The 22,523-nt window shown below is 41.7% G+C and overlaps 2 protein-coding genes across 2 annotated transcripts in view; one reads left to right on the forward strand and one right to left on the reverse strand.

Moving 5' to 3' along the window:
* Positions 1-66: 66 nt before the first annotated feature.
* LOC149283237 (pre-mRNA 3'-end-processing factor FIP1-like) lies at positions 67-19,136 on the reverse strand. Its single transcript, XM_089497817.1, has 17 exons — positions 18,947-19,136; positions 17,632-17,680; positions 17,349-17,406; positions 16,836-16,936; positions 16,659-16,723; positions 15,914-16,021; positions 15,623-15,753; positions 15,134-15,243; positions 14,334-14,430; positions 13,403-13,616; positions 12,164-12,166; positions 10,606-10,632; positions 10,290-10,344; positions 8,769-8,824; positions 4,507-4,732; positions 1,023-1,178; positions 67-214 (listed from the first exon to the last, which is right to left on the reverse strand). The coding sequence occupies exons 1-17, from the start codon at positions 19,134-19,136 to the stop codon at positions 67-69; spliced, it is 1,794 nt and encodes a 597-aa protein (XP_089353943.1).
* A 1,617-nt stretch (positions 19,137-20,753) lies between these two features.
* Positions 20,754-22,523, forward strand: part of LOC149283238 (sec1 family domain-containing protein 2-like) — a 196,633-nt gene continuing 194,863 nt past the window's right edge. The window contains exon 1 of the mRNA XM_089497812.1: positions 20,754-21,540. Within this exon, the coding sequence (XP_089353938.1) occupies positions 20,754-21,540 (787 nt within the window). The remainder of the gene's footprint in view (positions 21,541-22,523) is intronic.

The raw sequence follows: 22,523 nt of genomic DNA on the forward strand, positions 1-22,523 counted from the left end.
CTGGAGCATAATGCAGGCTTGGTAAAACTGGGAGTAGTTTCCGCACTGGACATGGGTCACCTGTACCTAATCGGCATTTGCTCCCTCAATACTCTCTGGTTCCGGGGCAGGGTCGGCTCCAGTGTCTTTGCCTTCTTTGCTTCGTTTGGATTTTTTGTGCTTGTGTCGCCTGTGACTGTCCCCCTCTTCACTATCGTGACGGCGCCTGCTGCTGCTAGCGAAAGGAAGCACATCAATAAACAGAGTAGATTGTTATAAGCCTTTCCCGGTATCCGTCAGGCCTTATTAAACGGCAGAAGCATCCTTATCAGCCAATATTACCGTGTTAAAATACAGATAACACATTGGCACTTCTAGCACTGCTCACTGCAGAGACCTTTTGTAATAGATACCCTTTAAAACCTTATTTATGTTAACTGAAAGAAATGAAACTTTAAAAGAAAAAAAGAAAAAGTGTTTATACTTCACTCAAAGCTTAAATGTTGTATATAAACTGGGTAACAGAAAAAGGCAGTCAGCATATAGATCTCAACTTAAGCTATGCATTTATTATCTGTACTGTTAGCTTTTGGCCCAATATCTCTGAGACGATTGCCCATGCCGGGAACTGGTTCTCTTTCTATATAACGGGAAGATACTCATATTCACTAAGAATTAGATTAAGTGATGGAGAAGTAAAGGCCAGACGAGCGCTTCCTTGCTGTAGGATTTCCTCTCCGGAATTTATTTAAGCTGAGAACTGCCTCTCCAACTCGATGCCTTTTACATTTTCACATTAACAAGGGGATCACCCGTCGCTACATACAGTAAGGCAGAAGTTCAGGCCCATCTAAGGTGGAGGCTGTAATGCTATCTAGTCGATGACTCAAATTAGTATATAATGTACAGATTCTGTACGCCCTTCCCAGATTAGCAGCAATATTAATTTGAGTCACTGTAAGGACTGGGGATCTCACTTTCTTGGATAATGAGTGCCTGATCTGTGAAACAAGTGAAATATTGTATTATGTTAAAGACATTACCTTCGTGATGATTTGTGTCTGGAGGATTCCTCTTTCTCCCTATGCCTCCTTTCTCTGTGCCTTTCTTCCTTCTCCCTGCTAATTCTCTCTCGGTGGCGGTCGTAGCTCCGTTCTGTTCGATCTCCGTACTCCTTGTATCTGTATCGCTCTTCTTCGCTGCATAGGAGACAAGCAAAGAGGAAGATTAGTTTCCATGTGCAAAAAAGTGTTAGTACTACACTTGGACGAGGTTTACAAAAAAATATAAAAATATACTTTAAATATTAGCAGTTTAAACGTTCTACTGCTTACAGGTTTTAGGTAATAGAACAGAAAAAAAGAGGGTGGATTCATAATTGCTACTATCAGTAATATAAACACTAAATATTATTCAAAAAGGATTCCAGACTCCGATAGACTTCATATATTAAACCAGAACAAACGCTGGAGATGCAGATTGACAAGACGTACAAAACATTTAAACTAGATTAAACAAAAATAATCACGTTTTTAAATGATATATAATCTAGATTATTCAAAATAACATGGTTTAGAATGGTTTATTTTCTGTAGCCCAATCCGTCCCTAGGTGGTGTCCTAGATATCCAGGTGTAAAATACCCTGTCATTAAGGGGTTAACCGCGGTATTGTACGAAGTGGTGGAGCACTGATGTGTGTTGTATATTATATTGCCCCAATAAATATACTTTAATTGCGGACCAGAAGGTAAATATATAAAAATAAAAAAACATTATTGGGGGAAGAATAAAAAGCTGCTGCCTGATTTTCTTGGCTGGCTCTTAGATCCAAACCAAAATTTGTTGACCCCTGGGCTAAAGAGCGTCTCCAGAACAGGGACGATCTATTGCGGCTTTTGCCACGGCTGGTGTACCCGGCAGCCATGCTAGGCAAGCTGTCCCTACAAACAGGATCAAGCGGTCATGTAATTAGACTACGACTGCAATGCAACAAGGACATTACCCATTACTAAAAATACTTTGTAAGTGTGAAAACGCAGTGCAGTTTCCCAACGGCGCAAACAGCGGAGGAAGCATTACAGAGCAGCCATGACTTCTTGTAGATTTGAATAAACGTTATTTAAAAAGGCAGGCCATTGTTTCACTTGATATGTATTATTGGTAGTTTCTGGCAGAAGACAGTTATAATAAAATTAAGCCCTGTGCATTCTCTCAGTATCCACGTAATACAATCAAAGTAAATGAAATGAATGGAGTAAAAATTATCACTCAAATAGTGTCGCAGTAGCATTTTGATACATTTCCCCTAATCCTTCAAACTAAAAGGGCTTGTTTGGACCGCAGAACAGACGAAGACATTACACGAGGCTGGATCTTGATGTGACTCACAGTGCTCGGTCATGGCGTTTGGCTCTGACCAGAGACAGTATAATCTGGCACACGATCACAAGCAACGGTTAGCCACGTCTGAGAATCGTACAACAGCGGAGAAGAGCATTCAAACCCCAGATCGCTGCGTGGAAAGTTACTCATCTAGAGTGTCCGCAACCATTTCTAACAAGGACATTTCAAGGCAAATCGAGCCTTCCACAGTATCACCCTTCTCATGTAATATCCCCCCGTTAACATTGGAGTTCCCGGTTACATTAGGCAAAGGACAGTGTGAGGAAGTTTGGTTGCTACAGGCTCCTGTAAACAGACTGAAGCAGGAAATTAGATTTAACTAAGAACAGGCTTTTTTAGACAGAGAATAATACACTACTGTGGAAAATAACATTTTACTAGCAGAAAACAAAGCAAGCGCCTCTAATAAAATAAATCAATTCAAATGGAAAATACAGAGATACAACATGGAAAATGGCATACAGCTGAGCGAGAGCGAGCTCATAAAACCTCGCAGTGTCTTTACACACAAGATGGCTGGGTAGGTAAGAAAACATATGGAAACACTGAGGGGGCCATCTATACACGGAGAAGGGGTGGGCCGCGGAGGGTCAGATGAGGGGGAAGCTGCAGCATCCCCTTAGATGCCTGTGTTTTTATAGCTGGCAAGAGCGGAGAGACCTGGCTTGGTCTGGAAACGATTAAGCCCAAGTCTCCCAAATTAACTATTTCAGAGTTATGCGCCCTGCACGGGATTAAAAGGACCATCTATTCCTTGGATTGGGATCAAGCTGTCTGTATGACAGATGTGGAATCGGATCCTCAACGCCAAGGCACTCGCCCTGTAATTTGTAACATGAAGCGCACGCCATTTACAAGACTGTAACACTAACAGAGCCCAAACCAAAGTATACCGGGTACTAGTCCCTAATCTGCATGCGACATTTAAACATTAAAATGTATCAAAAAGTAAACGTTTGCCAAACAGGGGAAATGGTAATTCCTATCGCACCCACTATGCCACATACCACCAGAGGTTAACAACCGCCATATGAACACCTTCAACGCGCTACGATACGAGTCGAAGGACGAATTTCTGCGATCATACGAGACACGATTTAATGGGCCACAGACCCACGTCAGCTAAATCCCCTTCATCATACTTACACCACAGAAACACAAAGTAGCCCAACAGGACGCTTTTTAAACCCATGCCATGTTACACGAAGCAGAACTTTATGTAGATTCCTACCAGCACCATCATTTAATGGGTTAACGCGAGCGATCCTGTAAAACATACGGCTAGCAGAGCACGCATGTTACACGGGGGAAGAAAGCAGGACACGGCACCCAGCACAGCACATTTTCACATTCAGAGCTTTGTACACTCAGTGTGCAAAAAAGCAAATTCTTTTAAGTAATTTGCACGTAAACACCGACCAGCTCAGGCTTTGGGAATTTACTTAATACAGAGGCCGGCCACAGTCTCCATCCAACACAACCGGATCGGCCCAATTACCAAACGTTCTGCTTCCCTTAAACCCATGCAGCGATGGTTACAGATAACACAGGAAATATGCACGAGAACCCACTTTATCAGTAACGCATAAAAGCGGGAATCTTAACTAAATGTGCATGTTTCATTTTTTAATAAATAAATAAGTTAGTGAGCTTTTTGGACTACAACACCCATAACTCTCAGGAACAGTAATTATGTGGGTGATGGGAAGCATAATGTGATAAGACAACACCCCTACCCCTGCTATGTTAATGAAACTGGCACCCGGTGTTGCTGGAAACAGGCACAGAGTAGTTTTGTTTATTGGAAGGGGCCGTCTAATGTCCCTGACACCTCTGAGTACTTGGGGATGGTTAAACAGGCAAATGCATTATGCAGAATTAACCATGCATTAACCATTTCCCAAATACAGCTATCATACTATCGCGGCTACAGCGCCCCCTTAACATTCGGAAAGGGCTGAGAAATCGCTGAGTGAGTAAACCAGTCTCGAGAGCAGTATTATTTGACAGGAGCGTGTTCAAAGGATCCAGAACAACTTGTACAGGTTTTGTAAGCAGTGTCTTGGTGGTTGTTGTGACCAGAGAGCAGTTATTTTAGGGGGGGGCATGAAACGTTTACTCACCTATTGTAAGCGCCAACACTCGGACTGTGATCCCTCTCTCGTTCTCTATCGCGCTCTCGTTCACGCGTACGTTCCCGCTCTCGATCCCTGTCCCGGTCTCTTTCACGGTCTCTATCCCTTTCACGGTCTCTTTCCTTCTCTCTTCTCGGATAGTAATCCCAGGGTTTGGATGTGTCTACCAGGCTGGACCACGCTCCAGCAGAACCAGGAAGGTGAGGAAAAGATACTGCAAGGAAACACAGAAAACAGGTTTTGCGGGTCAATTTCTCACAATCACTCGTAAATTGCATGAAAATAGCCAAGAAGAGGTATTCTCTCTCTTTATAACAGTCAAATTCCCCCAGAACTTACAAAAATGTCCCTTTTCAGTGCATAAGATGTGGCTCACAAATACATAGTCACTATTCTCAAGTGAATACGGTGCCAAGCGTATTCTGGGAAAACATCCAAAAGGGCCATTAAACAAATCTGGGAGATATTTTATTATACGGCAGGATTTGTCTCACGGGGAATAACACCTCACAGCGAGTCACCGGCACCAAACATTAGAATTGTACCAATATCATATTATCCACAGTCACAATGCAAGCATCGCTCCAAAGAGATCGAGGTTATTTGTGGTTTATCTTCGTCACAGTGCTGGGAATGTTTTCAATGCAGAAGCTAGATATGAACGCGTTACATTCGATGTAAGTAGCAGCACCTTCCGCAGGCGCAATAACTTTAAAACTAACTATAGAGTTGAGTGGGTCAGATAATGAAACATTTACTCAAAAAGTATAAAAAGTACCTAGAAAATTCTATGTAGCTTTACGAATTATGTTGCATTACAAATTATTTTTGAGGCAAACTGTTGAGTTTCTGGCGGTTTCACATTCTCCGCCGGGTAGAACATTAGGAAGCATCGGATTCCGTGCTGGTCGTAGCGCGTCACCCAAGGAGACAGAACGTTTCGTACCCGATCTTGACCCGGCAAAAGTATTTCACCGACAATTATAGAATTACGCTGATTTTTCCTTAGTCAGGGTTTTGAATGCGAACGGAACGGGATTTATATCTAAAGGTTTTCCTCCAACACAAAAAAACACAAAACGGAAAGAAACATAAAAGTCTAGCAGCTGTATTCAATTGAAGCCAGAAAAGGGTCTTAGCGGTATACGTTAGTCTAGATACAGGCAATGAAAAAATATATAATATTCTGAAGCACCAATTCCCTAGCAGTCTATAGCTCATTTTAAAGATAGCATTGAAACTCGAGCATTTTTTTCATGTAGACTTGAGAATAACCGACATACAGTTTGTGGATAAATGGATGTTGCCGTGATATCCACACGCATTGATTTTGCATGTTTAAGGTTCATGGGGTGTTATAGGTTGCAAAAAGTTTGTAAACCAAGATATATGGTGGAATACGGAAAATGCATTAGGCTTTTGGTTTATGGTGGGGGTCTCGGGGCAGACGTGACAGGTTATCAACCGCATTACTTACATTAACCAAAAGTTTGAGAACCTGTTTCTCCATCTCAGCCGAAGTGCAGGACATGCCTGATCTGCTAGAACATGTATCAGAGTATTTACTCAATCAAAAGCTATCCGTGTCGTAGCTTCCGCCTTCAAATAATTTATGGTACCTGCGGCTGCTGCTGCTATTGTGGAAGAGATCCGCAGCTTAGTGTGGAAGGACCAAAACGATTGCCCCTTCAAAAAAGGCCACCTGAGCAGGCCAGCAATACTGAGCCAAGACAATAGAGAAATACTGAAGAGGAGGGAAAGCAAGACAGGGGAATATGAGAAAAGTGACAGAGCTGCTGTAATTGGGCCCCTGAGAGCCACATTAGTTAAGAAATGGAAAAGGCCAGGTCTTAAAGAGCAGACAACCGGCACCAGATGTCTGAATACCGGAGGGGAGATGCGTTCGGCCAAACATCTCCAGCAGCATTCAGCGGGCGGGTGGAGAAAGGGGCAAATATATTTGGAAATGGGACCACACGGCTATTATATTCATTAAAATGTATAAGGCGACTGAAGCGTCCCTTTAAACGATCTGAGAAAAGCTCCAAAGCTCTAAAGATTGTCCGTATCTAGCAACATACAAATTCAAACACCATAACTGAGTGAAAGAAGGGGTTAAAATTAAAAAGTAATATCCTACAGTATCAATCTGCCAAAAGATGGGGGTGAAATATCCCTGTCGGAGGCAAGCAGCCAGAAATAGCAAGAAGCAGCTGGATGTGCTGGCCTGCTAATTTCCTTGACTTGTCATGATGTCAACAAGATGCGAACGTCTTTTGGGGATGCAGATGTAATTCGCTATCTAATAGATTTCTTTCGTTTTAGGAATCAGCTTTCATCTACTAAGCGCTTGAGCTCAAAGCACTGGATTCCCACCCGCAGCCGCATTAACTGCGATAATGCAATTAGATCCTACTTCATTGGGGGAGATGGAGAAAAATTAACACAATTACAGCCAAATTAACACAAATGACAGTACTGCACACTAACGATGAACATCTTGTTTAAAATTTTGGCCAACTTCTGTCCGGCAGCTTTTTGCCTAAACTTGAGTTTGCCAATAAGAATGCCAGGATGCTTCCTGGTGGTGGCCGCACTTTACCTGCATTTTACTCTTATTTTTGCCTATACATCCACAACCTTGTTTAGAGATTCATCCTACCCCTTTCGCTTTTGTAATACACTATATTGGCCTGTATTTTACTGAATGCAGGTCACAAACGCGTATATTTCATCTGCAGACAGTGGACACGGATAAAATCCTGTAAAGAAGTCATTGTGATGTGGAGCACTAGAGCCGTACGAAGAACCTCGCTCGAAGCTGCAACAGATCACAATGACTCCGCGCGTCTTCCTTCAGCGAGGACAAGCTGGAGGCACGGAGATATCCAAGGACATAAAGCACAGCCAGACGCCAAGAGCGCAGGAGACTGAAAGCAGACTACGCGGCTTCATAAGCAGACTACGCGGCTTCATTAGCAGGCTACGTTTCAGAAAACAATGAACTGGAAGCGCTTGGCAGAAATCGGATGATTGCTCAATACACTGGAATACTTTGAGATAAACAGCAATTTGTAAAACTAATTCCCACACTCATTCTTATCGGTTTGTTACATGGTTTGATTCCAGAGAAGAGGAATGCTCCTAAGGTAACCCTTTTATGACCTTACGATAGGGAAATAAAATGTACTATAGCACAGCACATAGTAAGAACTCAACTGCAGAACACAAAGGAACATTCTACACACGTATATGAAATGCCTTCCACAGAACAAAAAAAACAGAGTGCAACAGGGCAAATATATATTATATATATAAATATAAATGTATGTATAGCTTGGAGGAAAGAAGAGAGGGTAGATGTACTTGATGATAGAAACATTTAAAAACGTAAGACGAAAAATGTCAGAGCAAGGAGGTTATAACTTAAAAGTGAGACGGTGGTACGGTGGTAAATGGAACAGCCTCCCATCAGAAGCGGTAGAGGATGATACAGTGTGGGAATTTAAACATGCGTGTGATCGGCATAAAGCTAGGCACAAGACCAAGGACTGATTATAGTCTGAGTGTTTAACTCGAGAAATCAGATGGGCCAAATGATTCTTTGCCAACATCAAATTACTTTCCTATGTTTCTACATGGGGGGGGATTCTGCAGACTGTCCCCATGCACTTGTAAGAGGGGCACCATGTAAATAATGGAGCACATAGCTCTCATATGCATTAAAGAGCTGCACTGCCCTTTAAGTGGTGTAAGGTTATGCTTTGCATTGAAATGATAAGCTTGTTTTGGCCAAGGTGCTACTCGTGCAGCTACAGTACCCAGAGAGCGGTTTATTAATATACTGGCTGCCTCCGTACATCAGGTCACGACAAGCATCACTAATCCGAGTCACCTAGACAGTAGGCTGCCCGTCCTCACCATCCAGAGCGCCAACAGGTGACAAAAGCAAAGAAACGTACAAAAGTATCAAGGCTCTTAAAAATAAAAAGGCAAAGGGAAGGGCTGTATGCTCTACTGGAGGCTGGCGGATAACATGACATTGTGGATGTTTGCAGAGGCCGATTTCTCATTGTCATAGCTCTACGTGTACCAATTTTATTTTTGAGCATTCAGATCAAAACGAGAACTACAAGAATATATTAAAGGCTTCGACATGAAAATAACAAGCCTAAAAACAAAAGAAAAGTTTTCTTTTGATCAAAAACAACAGTTACAAATCAGTCATAAATAGGAGAATGTGCGCTTACCACTGCCATACGGGAACGCCTGCGCCGATCTTCCATCATAGCCAGAAGAATGGCCGCTAGAAACAGAGTTTAATAAACTAATTGTTAAAAGCGAATTAACAGCCAACATTAGCAGAGACCATGTTCTGTTCTGAAAGGGTTCAGAGCATTTTTACACCAGGAGTGTAAAACGCAAACCTTATGAAAAGAATACATGGGAACAAGTGTTCTGTTATAGCACATGTAATCATACATAGCAGCCAGTATCTGAGCTGGAAGAGAACCACTTTAAGGTCCTTCTTCACCTTATATTAAATGCACCATGGGATTTGTTTTTTTAATTTCTTAATACATTTATTCAGACCTTTCTGATTCCATTTTACTGGATGGAGCGTCAAAATGAATATGGCTCAAATGGCTAAAATCCGGCACGGTTCATGCAAGATCGCATCTTCAATAAAACGCACAACTGGTGCAAAACGTAAACTTAAGATTTTTAACATTAACTTTAGAAAACTGGGTAGTGTAAAGCTAACTTAAAAAAAGAGCATACTCCATGTAATGTTATCCGTAGAGGAGAGAATGATACCCAATAGTATAAGAACGTATTTACCAAGTTACATCCTAGCAGTGATGTGGGCATTAAGCAAATATGAACGTGCTACAGGAGAAAAAGGGGGTGTACAATTGTTGAAATGTATGCAACATACACCCTGAAGGTAGTAACAGTGTACGATCTCATGGTAAGCGCCTGGGGCATGGTGGTAGACCAGAAAGAACAAAATTTGCGCAACTCATAGAAACGCTCCCATCTGTTTCTAATGTTGGCCCTATTACAGTGTGAGTTTGGGGTAAAATACTACATGTCTGATATTTAATCAAGCTGGTTAAGAATTAAACTCACAAACCAACCCATACCGGTGTTGATTTACGCCCAGAGAGTCAGACACTAATCGGCAAGCAAAGATAATACCGTATTGGCCCGAATATAGGCCGCACTTAAAGTCGGGGTGCAGCCTATATTCGGAGTCTAGCGCCCGACGCCCGGAACTGCATGTCCCGGTCGGCAGGCAGCAGGGTTAGGATACAGATCCCCCGCAGCGGTGCAGGGGACCCATATCCTACTCTCTGATACGCTCAGCCTCCCCTGCCAGCACTTCCCACGGGGGGGGTGCCGGCACGGGAGGTTGTCTGAGCGCATCTTGCAGACGTTCACCGGCAGTGGCGATCAGCGTAACCCCCCCCCCCCGCTGCCGGCACTTTTGCACCATGTGCTTTAACAATCTCCCTTGCCGGGAATGTCCCCCGCCGGCCCCGCAAGAACCCGTGGAGTCTGCACCGGTAAGTCTTGGGGTGGGGGGCAGAAATGTTTTTCTTTAAAAAAGCACCTTACTTTTAGGGTGCGGCCTATATTCGAGCCAATATGGTTTATGCACACATGCATATGTTTCTGCCATCTTTACTGTTTTTGTGTGTGTGTATTTACATTTCTAAGGCGCTGGAGAAATGAAACATCACATACACACAAATCAAGAAACTTACCTTTCTATTGTTGGTATTAGAGAGGGTGGAGGCCCTCCATGAGGAGGAGGAAAGCCTAAAAAATAAAATATAGCGTGCTTAAAAAGACAAAAAAGAACCCAAAACATGTTTTTGTGACCCCGGCAGGTGAGGATGTGAGTAAGTAATGTGATGTACAGACAGCAGACACCTTAACTGTCTGAAAGGATAAGCCCTGCTAAATCTGACTTTTATAGCTGTGAAATTCAATTAAAATAATTGAATCATCTAGAAATGCTAGAAAAATGTACCCACATCCAATGGCAAGGTCATACCAAGCAGTGGTGTTCGCTCTTACCTGGTGGGGGGACAGTTATAGGAATTCCTGGGGGAAACAAAAAAAGGGACATACATTAGATTCATTTAGTACCACAACAGCAACTATATATAACTTATATTTGGAACGGAAAAATGTTATTGTTCAAAAAAGGCGAAGCAGATCAAGGAAGTATCGACAACAAAGATATGAGGTAAGCACTCCATGACGGGATGTCATATAGGAGGGTTCCAATTCACAGATCACTTGTACTGGCTTCTACAAAACAGTTATTTGTGTTTTATCTTCTTACACTGTACAATGGTGACAGATTTGCTACATATTACAAATAGTTTCCTGTAACTTCGTCACCAGTTTACCCTCTACATGTATAGCTGGCATGACAAACAGGCGCTCAGTCACCAATGTCACCCAGAATCACTACGGCTTGTGATGTGCACTAGCAGACATTTGTAACACGAAAAACAAAAAACACCTTAGGGAACTATGTCCCTAAAACACCTAGACCATTCAACACTACATCGAGAAGCCACAAAACGGCGTGTAACATGTACCGTTTACACATCACAATGCCACTGCAGCTTATATGCTTCATAGAGGTTTGGCAATTACACGTCTTTATACCAGGAGCAGAAAAGACATGAGCACGAATATACCCCTTAAAAAAAATTTAAAAAAAATTAATCGCTAGTCTGGTTCAGAAAATATTTTTCTTTTTAAATGTGATGCATAGACTCCAATGAACGTTACTCCGTGTAAATTGGAGCGCGTCTCCTAAATCATGGAATTGAAGTCGTTGGAGCAGCAGCCAATCACATGCAGGTAGGCGAAAAAGCATACGCGTAATTGGTTGCTGCTATTCCCATTGAAATGAGGAGTTCTACTGAGCATGTGCAAGGAGCATATCGCTTCTAGGGGTGTGGAGGAGTTCAATGAGACAGATGTCTGATTTTCTAACCGCAATACGTAAAGAATGCCGGCGTGCAGTAAAACGCACCGGAGTGACTCCAACATGCATGTAATATGAGAACAGAAGGCATGCGCCGGTAAAACCCTGAAACAAATCAGTCTTGGCAGTTATAAAGTAATCGTCTGAAGGCCATGACAGTGTGTTTTTACAGAATGTTTACACCATCATTTACAATAATGGTTTCATTCAGCCAGAAAGCAAAATGTCAAAGTAATTTCCATGTTATGAAGATTTGAGAGCCAGCATTTATTGACACCGATGAATGCGACACAATTAATTAATGTTATTATGGCCTAAAGACACGTAAAGATCTCGAACAGATTCTCCATCTGTAACTATTTTAAAACAATTAAAGTACAAGATGAGCCTTGGGAATCCTTCTAGAACAATCTCGCATACACCGAAGGCCACACAAACCGCTTACTGCTAATCGACTGATCACACATCAGAAACAAGTTACGCCGGCCGCTAATAGGGTCGCGTATTCACAGTACTGACGGGACATTCTTACCCGCTATTAAAGTAATAAGCTAAAGCTCCAAGTGAACTTACAGGAATATCCCAAGCACGGCTTTCCGTGAAATAAGCTTCACGAGGAAGAAAGAATACCGTCTAACAAGAGGACTTCAAAGCAGGCCCTGCTTCGAAAGAAAACTCCACAGGAGTTTTTTTCTACTTAATGCGAGGTAACAACTGTGCCGTTTTCCCCTAAGTGAACCTAGGAGCTATGGCACAAGGCTATTTTTAAAACAGCTTTGAAGATAAAGTGCTGGATGGAGCGCAAATAAAACAAGGACCATCAGGAGCCAAAGCCGCAGCCCTACGTGGTTTGCTGCAGATGTACAGCGAGTCCTGATTTATGGGAATAAGAAAATGCCAGAACGTGTTGGTGTAACAAGAAAAAGAAGGGAAAATACACATGATCACATGCCAACATGGCAGCTTATATAACTTAATCACCAGTTTATAAACAGAGCAATAAAATAAATATTTAAAGGGACAGTAAATCCTTGTAGCAATAAAAGGATTTAATTGATCTTGAACCTACAACTTAATAAATGTAAACGAGTATCCTTGGTGTAGGGACGCCTGACGGAAACATATGACCACAGCACAGGCAAGAAAATACAGCTGCTTGACTTTCTTCTCGTGGACACAAATAGTTAAATATGAGACCTGGAAGAGTACTGTTGTAGTGGGAAAGAGACGGATCAGAGGGGTCATCGATGCTTTCAGGGAAGCCATGACTCTGGCTAGTAACATACGTTTAGATATATCTATCACCGATTTCCCTTTCCACACAGATACGTTTTGCAAAAAAACAAATGTCATGCATAGACTTAGGTAACCGTTTGAAAAGGGGTCTTATCGCCATAGCAACACAGTACATATATTCAAAGGGTATGACAAGATAAAACCTGACAGACTAACAAACAGCTACAAGAGGCAGATGGGGCCCTGAACACAAGCTTACAATCTACAGGAGAAGAAGAAAAAAAAAGAAAAAAAAAAAGAAGGGGTCTATATGAGAGACTAAATGCACCCCTAACCCCTCCAAAGAAATCCCACATCACTTTGAAAACAAAAGCTTTAACATTCGTGAAATTCATGCAGCAACAAACCGGTAGAGATTTCAGAGTCAAAATATCATCGCTTAACATTTAAATTAACTATTAGCCCCAACAAAAAAAACCAGAATATGTTTTATGGAGACATTATCTAACCAGTTCGATTAATTCATAAACTTAAGATATAACAAATGTATCAATCTTCCACTGCTCCTCAGAGTATTAAATGAGCCAACACGTTTCAAAAGAGTGCTTAACTTCTGGGCCAATATCTTAATACATTCAAGAGTTTTGTGCAAAAAAGTCTCAGTTAAAATATGATGTGCCATCTTACCCGGCGGTGGGATCAGAGGAGGGGCTGTACTGACAGACGGGGGAGGAGGGAAGAGTGGAGGAGGAGGAAGGTGTGTGGGAGGGGCTCCAGGAGGGAAAAATGGCGGCGGTGGTTTGATAAAATTGTTATCCACTTCAGAGGGAGACTGTTCCGAAACGACCTATAAAAATAAAAAGTGACATTTTTATTTATACATATTCCAAAAACTCAAAACTGCTGGAAGTGTATATTAGATCTGCGCAATCATTAATACATTTTCTTATTCAACAATAAGAAATTGTTGAAAATGGGGTTGATGGAATGTGTGTGACCACAGAAAGCACACCAAGACTCCTTAGACAAATTCTGCACATTGTGCATTTAAACTACAAAATGGTTTAACTATAAAAAGGAGTTTATTTAGGTTACAAATCATGAGCAAAAACTAACACTGCCAAAAGAAATACTTCCTGTCGTATCAAAATTCACTAAAGCGAGCAAATTGTATTTCTCTTTCAAGATCACTTAATGGTATTCCTCTTGACAGGAAATTCTTACATAATATAAAATACTAAAATCAAGGCCATTTTCTGCCTTCGTGGTTTCCTTTCCGCCCCTGGGGGGGGGGGGTCTGAGCAGGTATACTTGTAAAGCATTTTAAGATCAGTACAAATGATACATGGTGAATGGCTTTGAAAAATATTGTCTCATAACCACATATAATTGGCGATAAAAACACAAAACAAGAAAAACTAAACTAAAAAGCTAAAAAGTTCAGACTCAGAGCATCAGGAGTACTGACACACGCCATTCTCGGCCACATGAATCCGGAGTTTCATGTTGTACATTCTGTTGGTCTGATGAAGCAAAGTATTTCCATTAACACACTGCGCGTTACCTGGATATTGCTTTCATTGGCACCACGCCGTCGTCCTTCCACCCGTGTGATTGTAGTGGTTTGCCCGATGACATCAATCGTGCCAGAGAGTTTCCTACTATAAGACAGTCAAGAGGGACGAATATACTACAAGGAGCAAGATGTAACCCCTGGTGCTACCAAAAGGCCCTTTAGGGCCAACAAGGATTGATAATGTCACAAGAGGTAAGGCTTGGTGAAGATGTCACGCAAACCTTAAATTTAAGATATGATTTGAAGCATTTGAGAGTCAGGGACATGAGTAATGCATTACATATTACTATAGCAGTGAAAGGGCTAAACGGGAAACATAATTTTGACTTTGGAGTCATTATTATGTAATTATTTATCATACATCCTCACTGCGGGAAGTACCATTGCCACATTGGCAAGTACACATAGTTCAAATGAGATTTACAAAAGTGGCAAAATCATTCATATTTCTTCCATTTGAATAAGGGTTTTTTTAGTCAAATAAGCACCTCCTATGCACACAAACTGCTTACCACATCCCACTGTGAATCCCACTATATGAATCAATGTATTTACAGCAAATAGTGTTCTCTGAACTTAATCTGCTGTTTTAAAATTAATTTCTAAAAACTGAAGTTTCTATGTAATTTAACTTGTTGTATATGATGTCTACACGTTTCCCTTTCTTTTTTTTTTTTTTGCAGAAACTATATTTGTTGCTGGCAGTTCTCTCCTAAAAAGGACTTGCATGAGTGAATAAAAAAAAAACAACCCAACTACATCCGGAATTAGATGACCCATTAACTTACCCCGGAGGTGGAACACCACTTTTAAATAAGGTAGTGGGAGAAGTGAACTCTTGTTTTATTGTCTGCAAAACAGTTTCCTTTTCGGTATTTCCAGTTCTGCCCTGCTGTACCTTTGAATACAAAAAAATAAAAATAACTTCATTAAAGCAGCAGGACCTACTAGTATGTGCTCTGACGCCAACTTCCAGAATTTTGAGACATACTAGAACATCCATTGTCAAAGGGGTTAAGAAGATGTAGCGGCTAACACACATAAATGACTTATCCAGTGAAGATCTATTAGCACAACACAATTCCCACCTGCGATCCAGAGTTATTCCTGCTGAAGCGCAAATCACAAAGACTGGAAATCTGTCTCACACAAATATATTTAAACCACGTTACTATACCACTAACTTTCCGCACAATACGAGAATAGAAAGCGTGCGATATATCGATATTAATAATAATGAGGATAACGTGTGTCATATGATTACTAAAATCAGGTACCGTAATTTTATTTGTTGTAGAGGAGACCGGAAGAGCCTCTAGTCCCATTCTTAACCTCTTCTGTTTCTCACAGTAAGCTTTCCATGTATCTTCATTAAAACCATAATTGAAATAATCTGAGAGATCAGCACCTAGAGGGGAGAATTAAATGATAACAATGCTGCAGAAGTGTAGCATAAGTGAAATTGCATGTCTTGACATATTGAGAAACTGTGGATTATCATGAATTAGCCTTGAAAAGGTAGAGGTGTAACAAAAATAAACCACAAACTCATTAAAACATTATTTTACCTGGTTTTCGCCAAGGTTTATCTTCAAAAGAATCCAAGTCTACTTCAACCAGCGGAACTCCATTAATATTTCCAGGCGCATCCAGATCTACTCCTTTAACTTTGCCACCTGCATGAAACAGCAACATTATTGCATTTGTGATAACAAACCCAAAATGCATCCAACTGTTTTCTCATTATATCTGAACACATTATAGTAGTAAAGCACCAAAGACTTACAAATGTATACATTAGTCTGAAAAGAGAACACATTAAGTCTGCTAAAAAATGTAAATGTAAAAAAAGTGCTTACAAATACCAATTAATCAGATGAAAAATGTAATATATAAATGCACATTATAAGAGCATTTTTTATTACTATCAACACCCTTAGCAGAGTGGGCCATATTGACAAATGTCACTTTTAGAGGACAAAATTAGGAAAGGACTGGGGCTGTAAACCTTAGTCCAGGAAATGCCAAGTATGATTTGGACAGAAAATAGCTCAATCATTGCTCTATGAAAATTTTATATTTTTCCTTTATTAAAACCAATAATGTCATGGAATGAAACAAAACCTGCAAATCCTCCCAGCTGTTCATTGAGCTAAGAATGATCTACATTTTCATAAGTAAGAGAGCATGTTATTATTGGGATATCAGCACACGTAATGTAGATGCATCCTAAGGCCAACGTGTATTAAATGTTATCTGCCGCCTGCCTCCTTTGTCATACTGTATTTAAAGGGTTACAGTAGAAGGACTCACCAGCCGCACCATAAATTCTTCCTCCTGTTTTGATGTTCAGATTAACAGGGGCTGTTCCATAGCTCCTAGAAACGCAAGTAGATCTTATAAAAACCTGTACAAAGTCTGCTAGGTAAAGCTTCAAACACTTTAACACATCTGACGCTGAATAACTTGATTTGAACAATTAAAGCATACCCATATTGAGGTGCTCCAGTTTTAATGTCTCCTATAGTAACGTGAACATCATCTTCATCGTCGTCACTGTCACTTTCACTGTCATCCTCGGTCTCAGTCACCTGAAAATCAAGAAAGATTTGCATATAATTTACTGGTTAGGAGTAGCCTTTGGTCCTCATCTTGCTAAGCACAGGGTGACAACAGTTTGTTGGGCTCTACATTTAGTTCCCAAGACACCACATCCAATGTACCATTCCAATGCATAAAGCACAATTTGAAAATACTTCTGCTATTCCAGACTCCCGTCTGTGTGTACTCTAACATGTCCAGAGTCTTCATTTGAAACAAGTAACTTAACTCAAACTACACACAGATACAAATAAACTGCACAGGTCTCCAAAATCCCACAATCAGTAACACTCATGTCTCTGTACAATATTGCCTTTCCATATATTGTTTACTACACGGATACCACTAAACCTAGCAGCATAACATGTTATTTTAATATAGCTAACAAATGCAAACAATTACCGTTTTCGCAACCCCGTTCTCAGTAGTTTCTGCTTTAGTGCCAGGTACAGGATGAGAGCTAGAAAATAAACAGGAAAGTAAATAAACAGTATGCCAACAAACTGCCACTTGACAAAGACAAACTTTTCTAGCATTAGAGATCACATTGCTGGAACATCTATCACTTAGCAGTGTACTTTATAGGAACAGGCAATACTAGCATGCAAGCGTGCAACACAATCAGAGGTGACACACGCTGGCCATGTGCCAATACACAGAACGGCTTGTAGTAATGAAAGCAAACCTTGGCATGTCCTCTTCATCATCATCAGGTCCCGCTGCTTCATTTTCTTCTACAAATGGAAAAAAATGACTTGTACATTGCGGCACGCTATATAAAGGGTCCATCATAACACATAAACACTGCTGTCAGCACTATTTCCGTAAAAAGGCAAGAAACCATACACCACAAACCAAAAAGAAGTCAATGTTCTATGTAGAGGCCAAGTTACTATTACATTAAAACTATTAATTATAAAATATAACCCCTTAAGACACAGATCAGACTAATATAGGTGGGCTGACTGCTATTAGCCAATAAAAATAGCGAGTAACCAGAAGAGCCATTTGCATCAAAGTCAAAGAGCATCCCATGCATTTTACCTGTGGTGTGTGCGTGTTAGTGTTATTACATATACATAGTACTGCACTAAAGATTAGAGATCTGACAAAAAGGCATCTGTCAAGTGAATGTTGGTACATTTCCAAGCTTCAGTACTTGACATGCTACAGGTTTTTCTTAATTTATATATTATTAGGCAATGAGGAACACTTTTTCTGACAAGCTCAGGGATGAACAACTCCAGTCCTTGGGGGGCCACAAGTAATGTGCCTGAAAACATGTAATTTAATGATTTGTTTTTTTATTTTGTACCTGAAGGGATCATGCGCATGATGCGATAACCAAAAATCACAGGCTGATTGGGGCCCTGAAGGACCAGAGCTGTACACCCCGGCCCTCATTCAACAGAAGGGAGGCTAGCAATACTTCATTATAGAGCAATTTATTTTTATATAAAGAAACACAAAGGTTTATAAAGTGATTTATGAAAAGAAAATAGGAAAAGGGCAAATGTGCCAATATTACCAAGGTCACACTAAAAAGTGAAGCCTGTGAATGAAAAGGTCCATAAACACAGTTAAATGACCAGGATTTTATACCCACTCAAAAAAAATTCTGCCACATGAAAAGAAAAGGCATCACCAACCTATATACAGAAGGGTAACAGGGGGCCTTATATATATATATATACACATTATTATTGTTATGCACATGCAGCATCCTTCTAAATTACCACCTCTATAGCAAAGTGACCTGGAGCAGCTTTCACACCGGAAGTAATACACAATAATGCATGGCGCTCATGCTGTGCACAGAGGCGGTCACTGGATGTACCCTCAACACAGGCCACAGGTGAAACACCCGGGTATTTGTAAAGCGCACACTCTGCACCCCTAGGTACCGGTGTAACCGCTATGACTGTAGCTATGCCACATCTGAGCGGGTTGTGGGGGAGAGGATAACAGCCAGATAGACAAATACGCACTAGGACTCGTACCCCCATACAACCACTCTTCCTCCTCATCACCGTCTCCTCCGCCCCCTACAGCAGCCGTCACCGTGGAGCCGGTTGTGCTCACGGGCGCTGCGGAGGGAGGGGTTGAGGAGGGAGCAGTAACAGCGGCAGCAGAGCTGCTCATCTCCGACGAAACCACCATCCGCTCCAGCAGCTCTCCGCCGGCGGACATCTTTCCTCATAAAAAAAAAAAGCAGGAGGGAAACCGATCTCGCGAGAGGTCAACACTGTCGCACCAACTCCGACAACCAATTGGAAGACAGTCTGTTATCATGTGACCGAGACGAATCGTACATATTTGAAAAGGGCAAAAGTTCTACTTTTGTTTCACCGCCGGTATAAGCGCGGCTGCTGGTTTGTGTTCTGGTGTAAAGACTGAATGGGTAACGGGGTTGTATTTCTTTGCACTTATCGTGCTGTCGCATTCCCTCCGGTTACGTAGTTTTGATGAGTCCGGTCGGAATATCCGATGCGCTTTGAACATAGTTACATAGGCTGAAAAAAGACATGCGTCCATCAAGTTCAGCCTTTCCTATATCTGTCAAGGAGGGACTGGTAATTCCACCCTTATCTAATCAGATTCCACCCCCGGATAATGTTAATGAACTGGTTGGGGAGATTAGTGATATCCCTTGTAACTGGCCCATTGACTTGTGGCTCTAGACTATAGACACTCTTCTCGTCCCTCTAGGTTGGAGAACACCACTCCATTTAGAGGAGAATTTGCAGGAAAGTTGTTTCATCTCCCTTGGATATTCCTTTACGAAGGTCCAGCACTTTCAAGTTTCTCCAGCAAGAAGGGATATAATGTATAATTCAACGGGTGACAATGTTGCAGAAATCTCACTGATTCAGGTAAAATTATAACAGTGCAAGTCAAGCCCTCCTGTAACAGAAGCTCACTGGGGCTTGACCCGTCATAATGTATAAAGAAGTCAAGGAGTGGAAGCCACAATTCTCATGCAAACTCCGTTGTCTGGCCTATTTACTAAAGGGAGAATTGCGTTAATGTTCATTTTTTCCCATCCACAAGAGGAAATGTATGTTAGCAAAGAGTGCAAACAACAGGTGTATTCAACATGTGTACAAAAATTTTTTTAATATGTATTAATTATCAGGCTTTATTAGCTAACTTGGAGCTTTGCGGTATCAAAGGTGTGTAATTACAAAGCAGTGAAGTATAGCTGAAGAAACAGGGCTTTTGACATCACGAAATTAACTCCACACGCCCGATTTCCTCTGGAAAAAGCGCCTATTTCCCCCTTTATATCGCAAAATATTTTAAGTGACTGCACTCGGTGTTCACTATCTTAATAGTGGTCTTAATAATCATTTAGATATATATATAAAACACAGGTATGCACTTGTGAAGCAGACACAGTTAATCCAAAAACACATCTCCCAGTAGCTAGCTGTTTTGTGAATACACTCCATAATCTCCCAAACGAATTTGAGGCAACGAAGTATACTTTAAAACCAACTCTCCACTACGCACATCTTCTTTTCAGTGGGAATGATGACGCAATACACTCGCGCCCTGTTCTTCAGAGCTGTAAACACTATAAATGCTTCTAAACCACACCGGGCGAAGGTCTGGATTCACTGTAATCTATACAGACGGATCCAACAAAATGGCTTCTGTAACACAGGCGAGCGCGGTTGTTTTGTGTCTCTGGTGTCGAGCATGCTGCTCGCGAACACGTCATCAGCCGGCAGCTGTCAGTAGTCTGGCGTGCGTTTGTTTGGGGAATCAGCTGTACTTTTATACTTTGCTTGTTCCTCTCTAGTAATGGCTGGTAGCCCGGGATTATCAGCTTTTTGCTTGAAGGTATGGGAGCCGGTGCTGGCCAAGGCCCGGCGGGCCGTTGTGTTTATGGACATTCCGTGCGCAGAGATATTACATTGGTGTGGGGGTGCCGAGCTTCTTTTTTCCGCGGGAGCTTTAAACGTGAAGGAATTCTCCAGCTTCGAGTCTGGGGCCAACAACCAGCCTAAGGCCCTGTTCGTGGTGGGCAGCCACCTTCGGGGTCGAGCTCTAGAAGTCATCAGGGATGTGGTGAGCCAGAGCTCCTTCCAGTACTGTGTGGTGGTGACCGCAGTTAGTCCAGGGGAAGCAGAAGACAGGGCCGCTTATCAGCAGCTGGAGGACAAGCTGTGTGAGTGGATGGGGAACATGAACTTCACAGCTGAGGTGATGTGGGCCCCTCTGCTACTTGCCCCCATATCACCTCACCTCCTAGTTACCCCAGCTTTCTCTTCCCTCTTTCCATTGGTGGCGTCTCAGGATCTGCAGACCCTGAACAGGAGCAGGCCTGACAAGAAGAGATTCCCTTCCATAGGTGATGTGGACCTGCCTTCCATGCCCCATGAATTTCAGGTTCACATAAAGAAACTGGTTTCGGCACTGAACGCCTTCTTTGAAGGCTTTGGGGTGCGTGAGGAATGCTACGCCGTGGGGCATCTAAGCAGGATTATCGCAGGGGAACTAGCTAATTACCCCCAAGCCAAGAACCGCAGGAAGACTGCCCAGAGCAAGGCCTCGCTGGTCTTCATAGACAGGACTTTGGACCTGACGGGTATGAGGACCAATTGTAGACATTTATTAAATGCTTTGGTTGCTGTCATTTTAATTGTAAGCAATTTTTGGGGTAAATATCAGTGTTCACCTTGTAGTCTGGATCCTTATGGATGACACCATTGGCAAAAAAAAAAAAATGCTATTATGACAAAATACAGTTATTGGTCAAATGACTTAAATATTGTTTATGTAATTGGAAAAACAGTCCAGAGAACAATTACATCGCAGGAAAATGTCAGCTACGGGGCTGAAGAAAACAAAAGCAAATCTCTGATATAGCGGTACATAGAAAACCAGTCTAGTTTGGGTTACTGGTATAACCGGTTCTGTGTGGATGCAGATGGACTCTTTTCGTCGTGTGCCTATATTGTCTGATAAAACAATATAAAAATGATGCTTAAACTCGCTGTTGTCAGTGATGCTGAGATCCTGATACCGGTGTTAATAAAATGCAATGTTTGAACGTGGCGTGAGGTCTGCTGAACATGGTGCTAATGTATAACCGCTCATAAATATTAGAGTCCTATCGAACACACTATGATGGTGATAAAAAAATGCTATTATTCTAAATGGCCTGAAGTTTGTGTAGAAAACAGTAATCTCTCTAACATGTACGCAAAAAAAAAACAATATCAAAGCTGTGTGTCATTTGGCCAATATACTGACGTTAAAGAGATCTCCACTTATATACACTTTAACGCATGAGTGGAGGCGAGTGTCGCCTTTACATATTCATCTTCTCCTTCCAAATGCATGGAGGGATTTGCCTCTTTCCTGGCCCCAGCCTCTTAGTGATCCCATATTCACACCACTCTTGACTGCATGAAAAAGCCAGCGTTAGGAAAGCAATCCCACTGAAACTTATTAGACCCTCCGAAAGCATGGCTGAAAGGGGTATAGTGTATAATGCACTTTGCAAGCAGGAGATGTATTCATTTGAACATATCCCCTGTAAGCTAAGTAGCTAGGGGGGGGGGGGGG

Source organism: Sceloporus occidentalis, unplaced genomic scaffold (genome assembly GCF_023333645.1).
Source record: "Sceloporus occidentalis isolate IW3139 unplaced genomic scaffold, rSceOcc1.0.p SCAF_107, whole genome shotgun sequence".
Lineage (NCBI taxonomy): Eukaryota > Metazoa > Chordata > Lepidosauria > Squamata > Phrynosomatidae > Sceloporus > Sceloporus occidentalis.

Excerpts from the sequence above, each read along its gene's own strand:
- LOC149283237 (XM_089497817.1), bottom strand. The coding sequence starts at position 19,136 with ATGTCCGCCGGCGGAGAGCTGCTGGAGCGGATGGTGGTTTCGTCGGAG. Across the intron at positions 17,407-17,631 it reads GATGAAGAGGACATGCCAAG|CTCTCATCCTGTACCTGGCA; the intron begins GTTTGCTTTCAT and ends TTTATTTTCTAG. Across the intron at positions 16,724-16,835 it reads ACTGGAGCACCTCAATATGG|GAGCTATGGAACAGCCCCTG; the intron begins GTATGCTTTAAT and ends TTGCGTTTCTAG.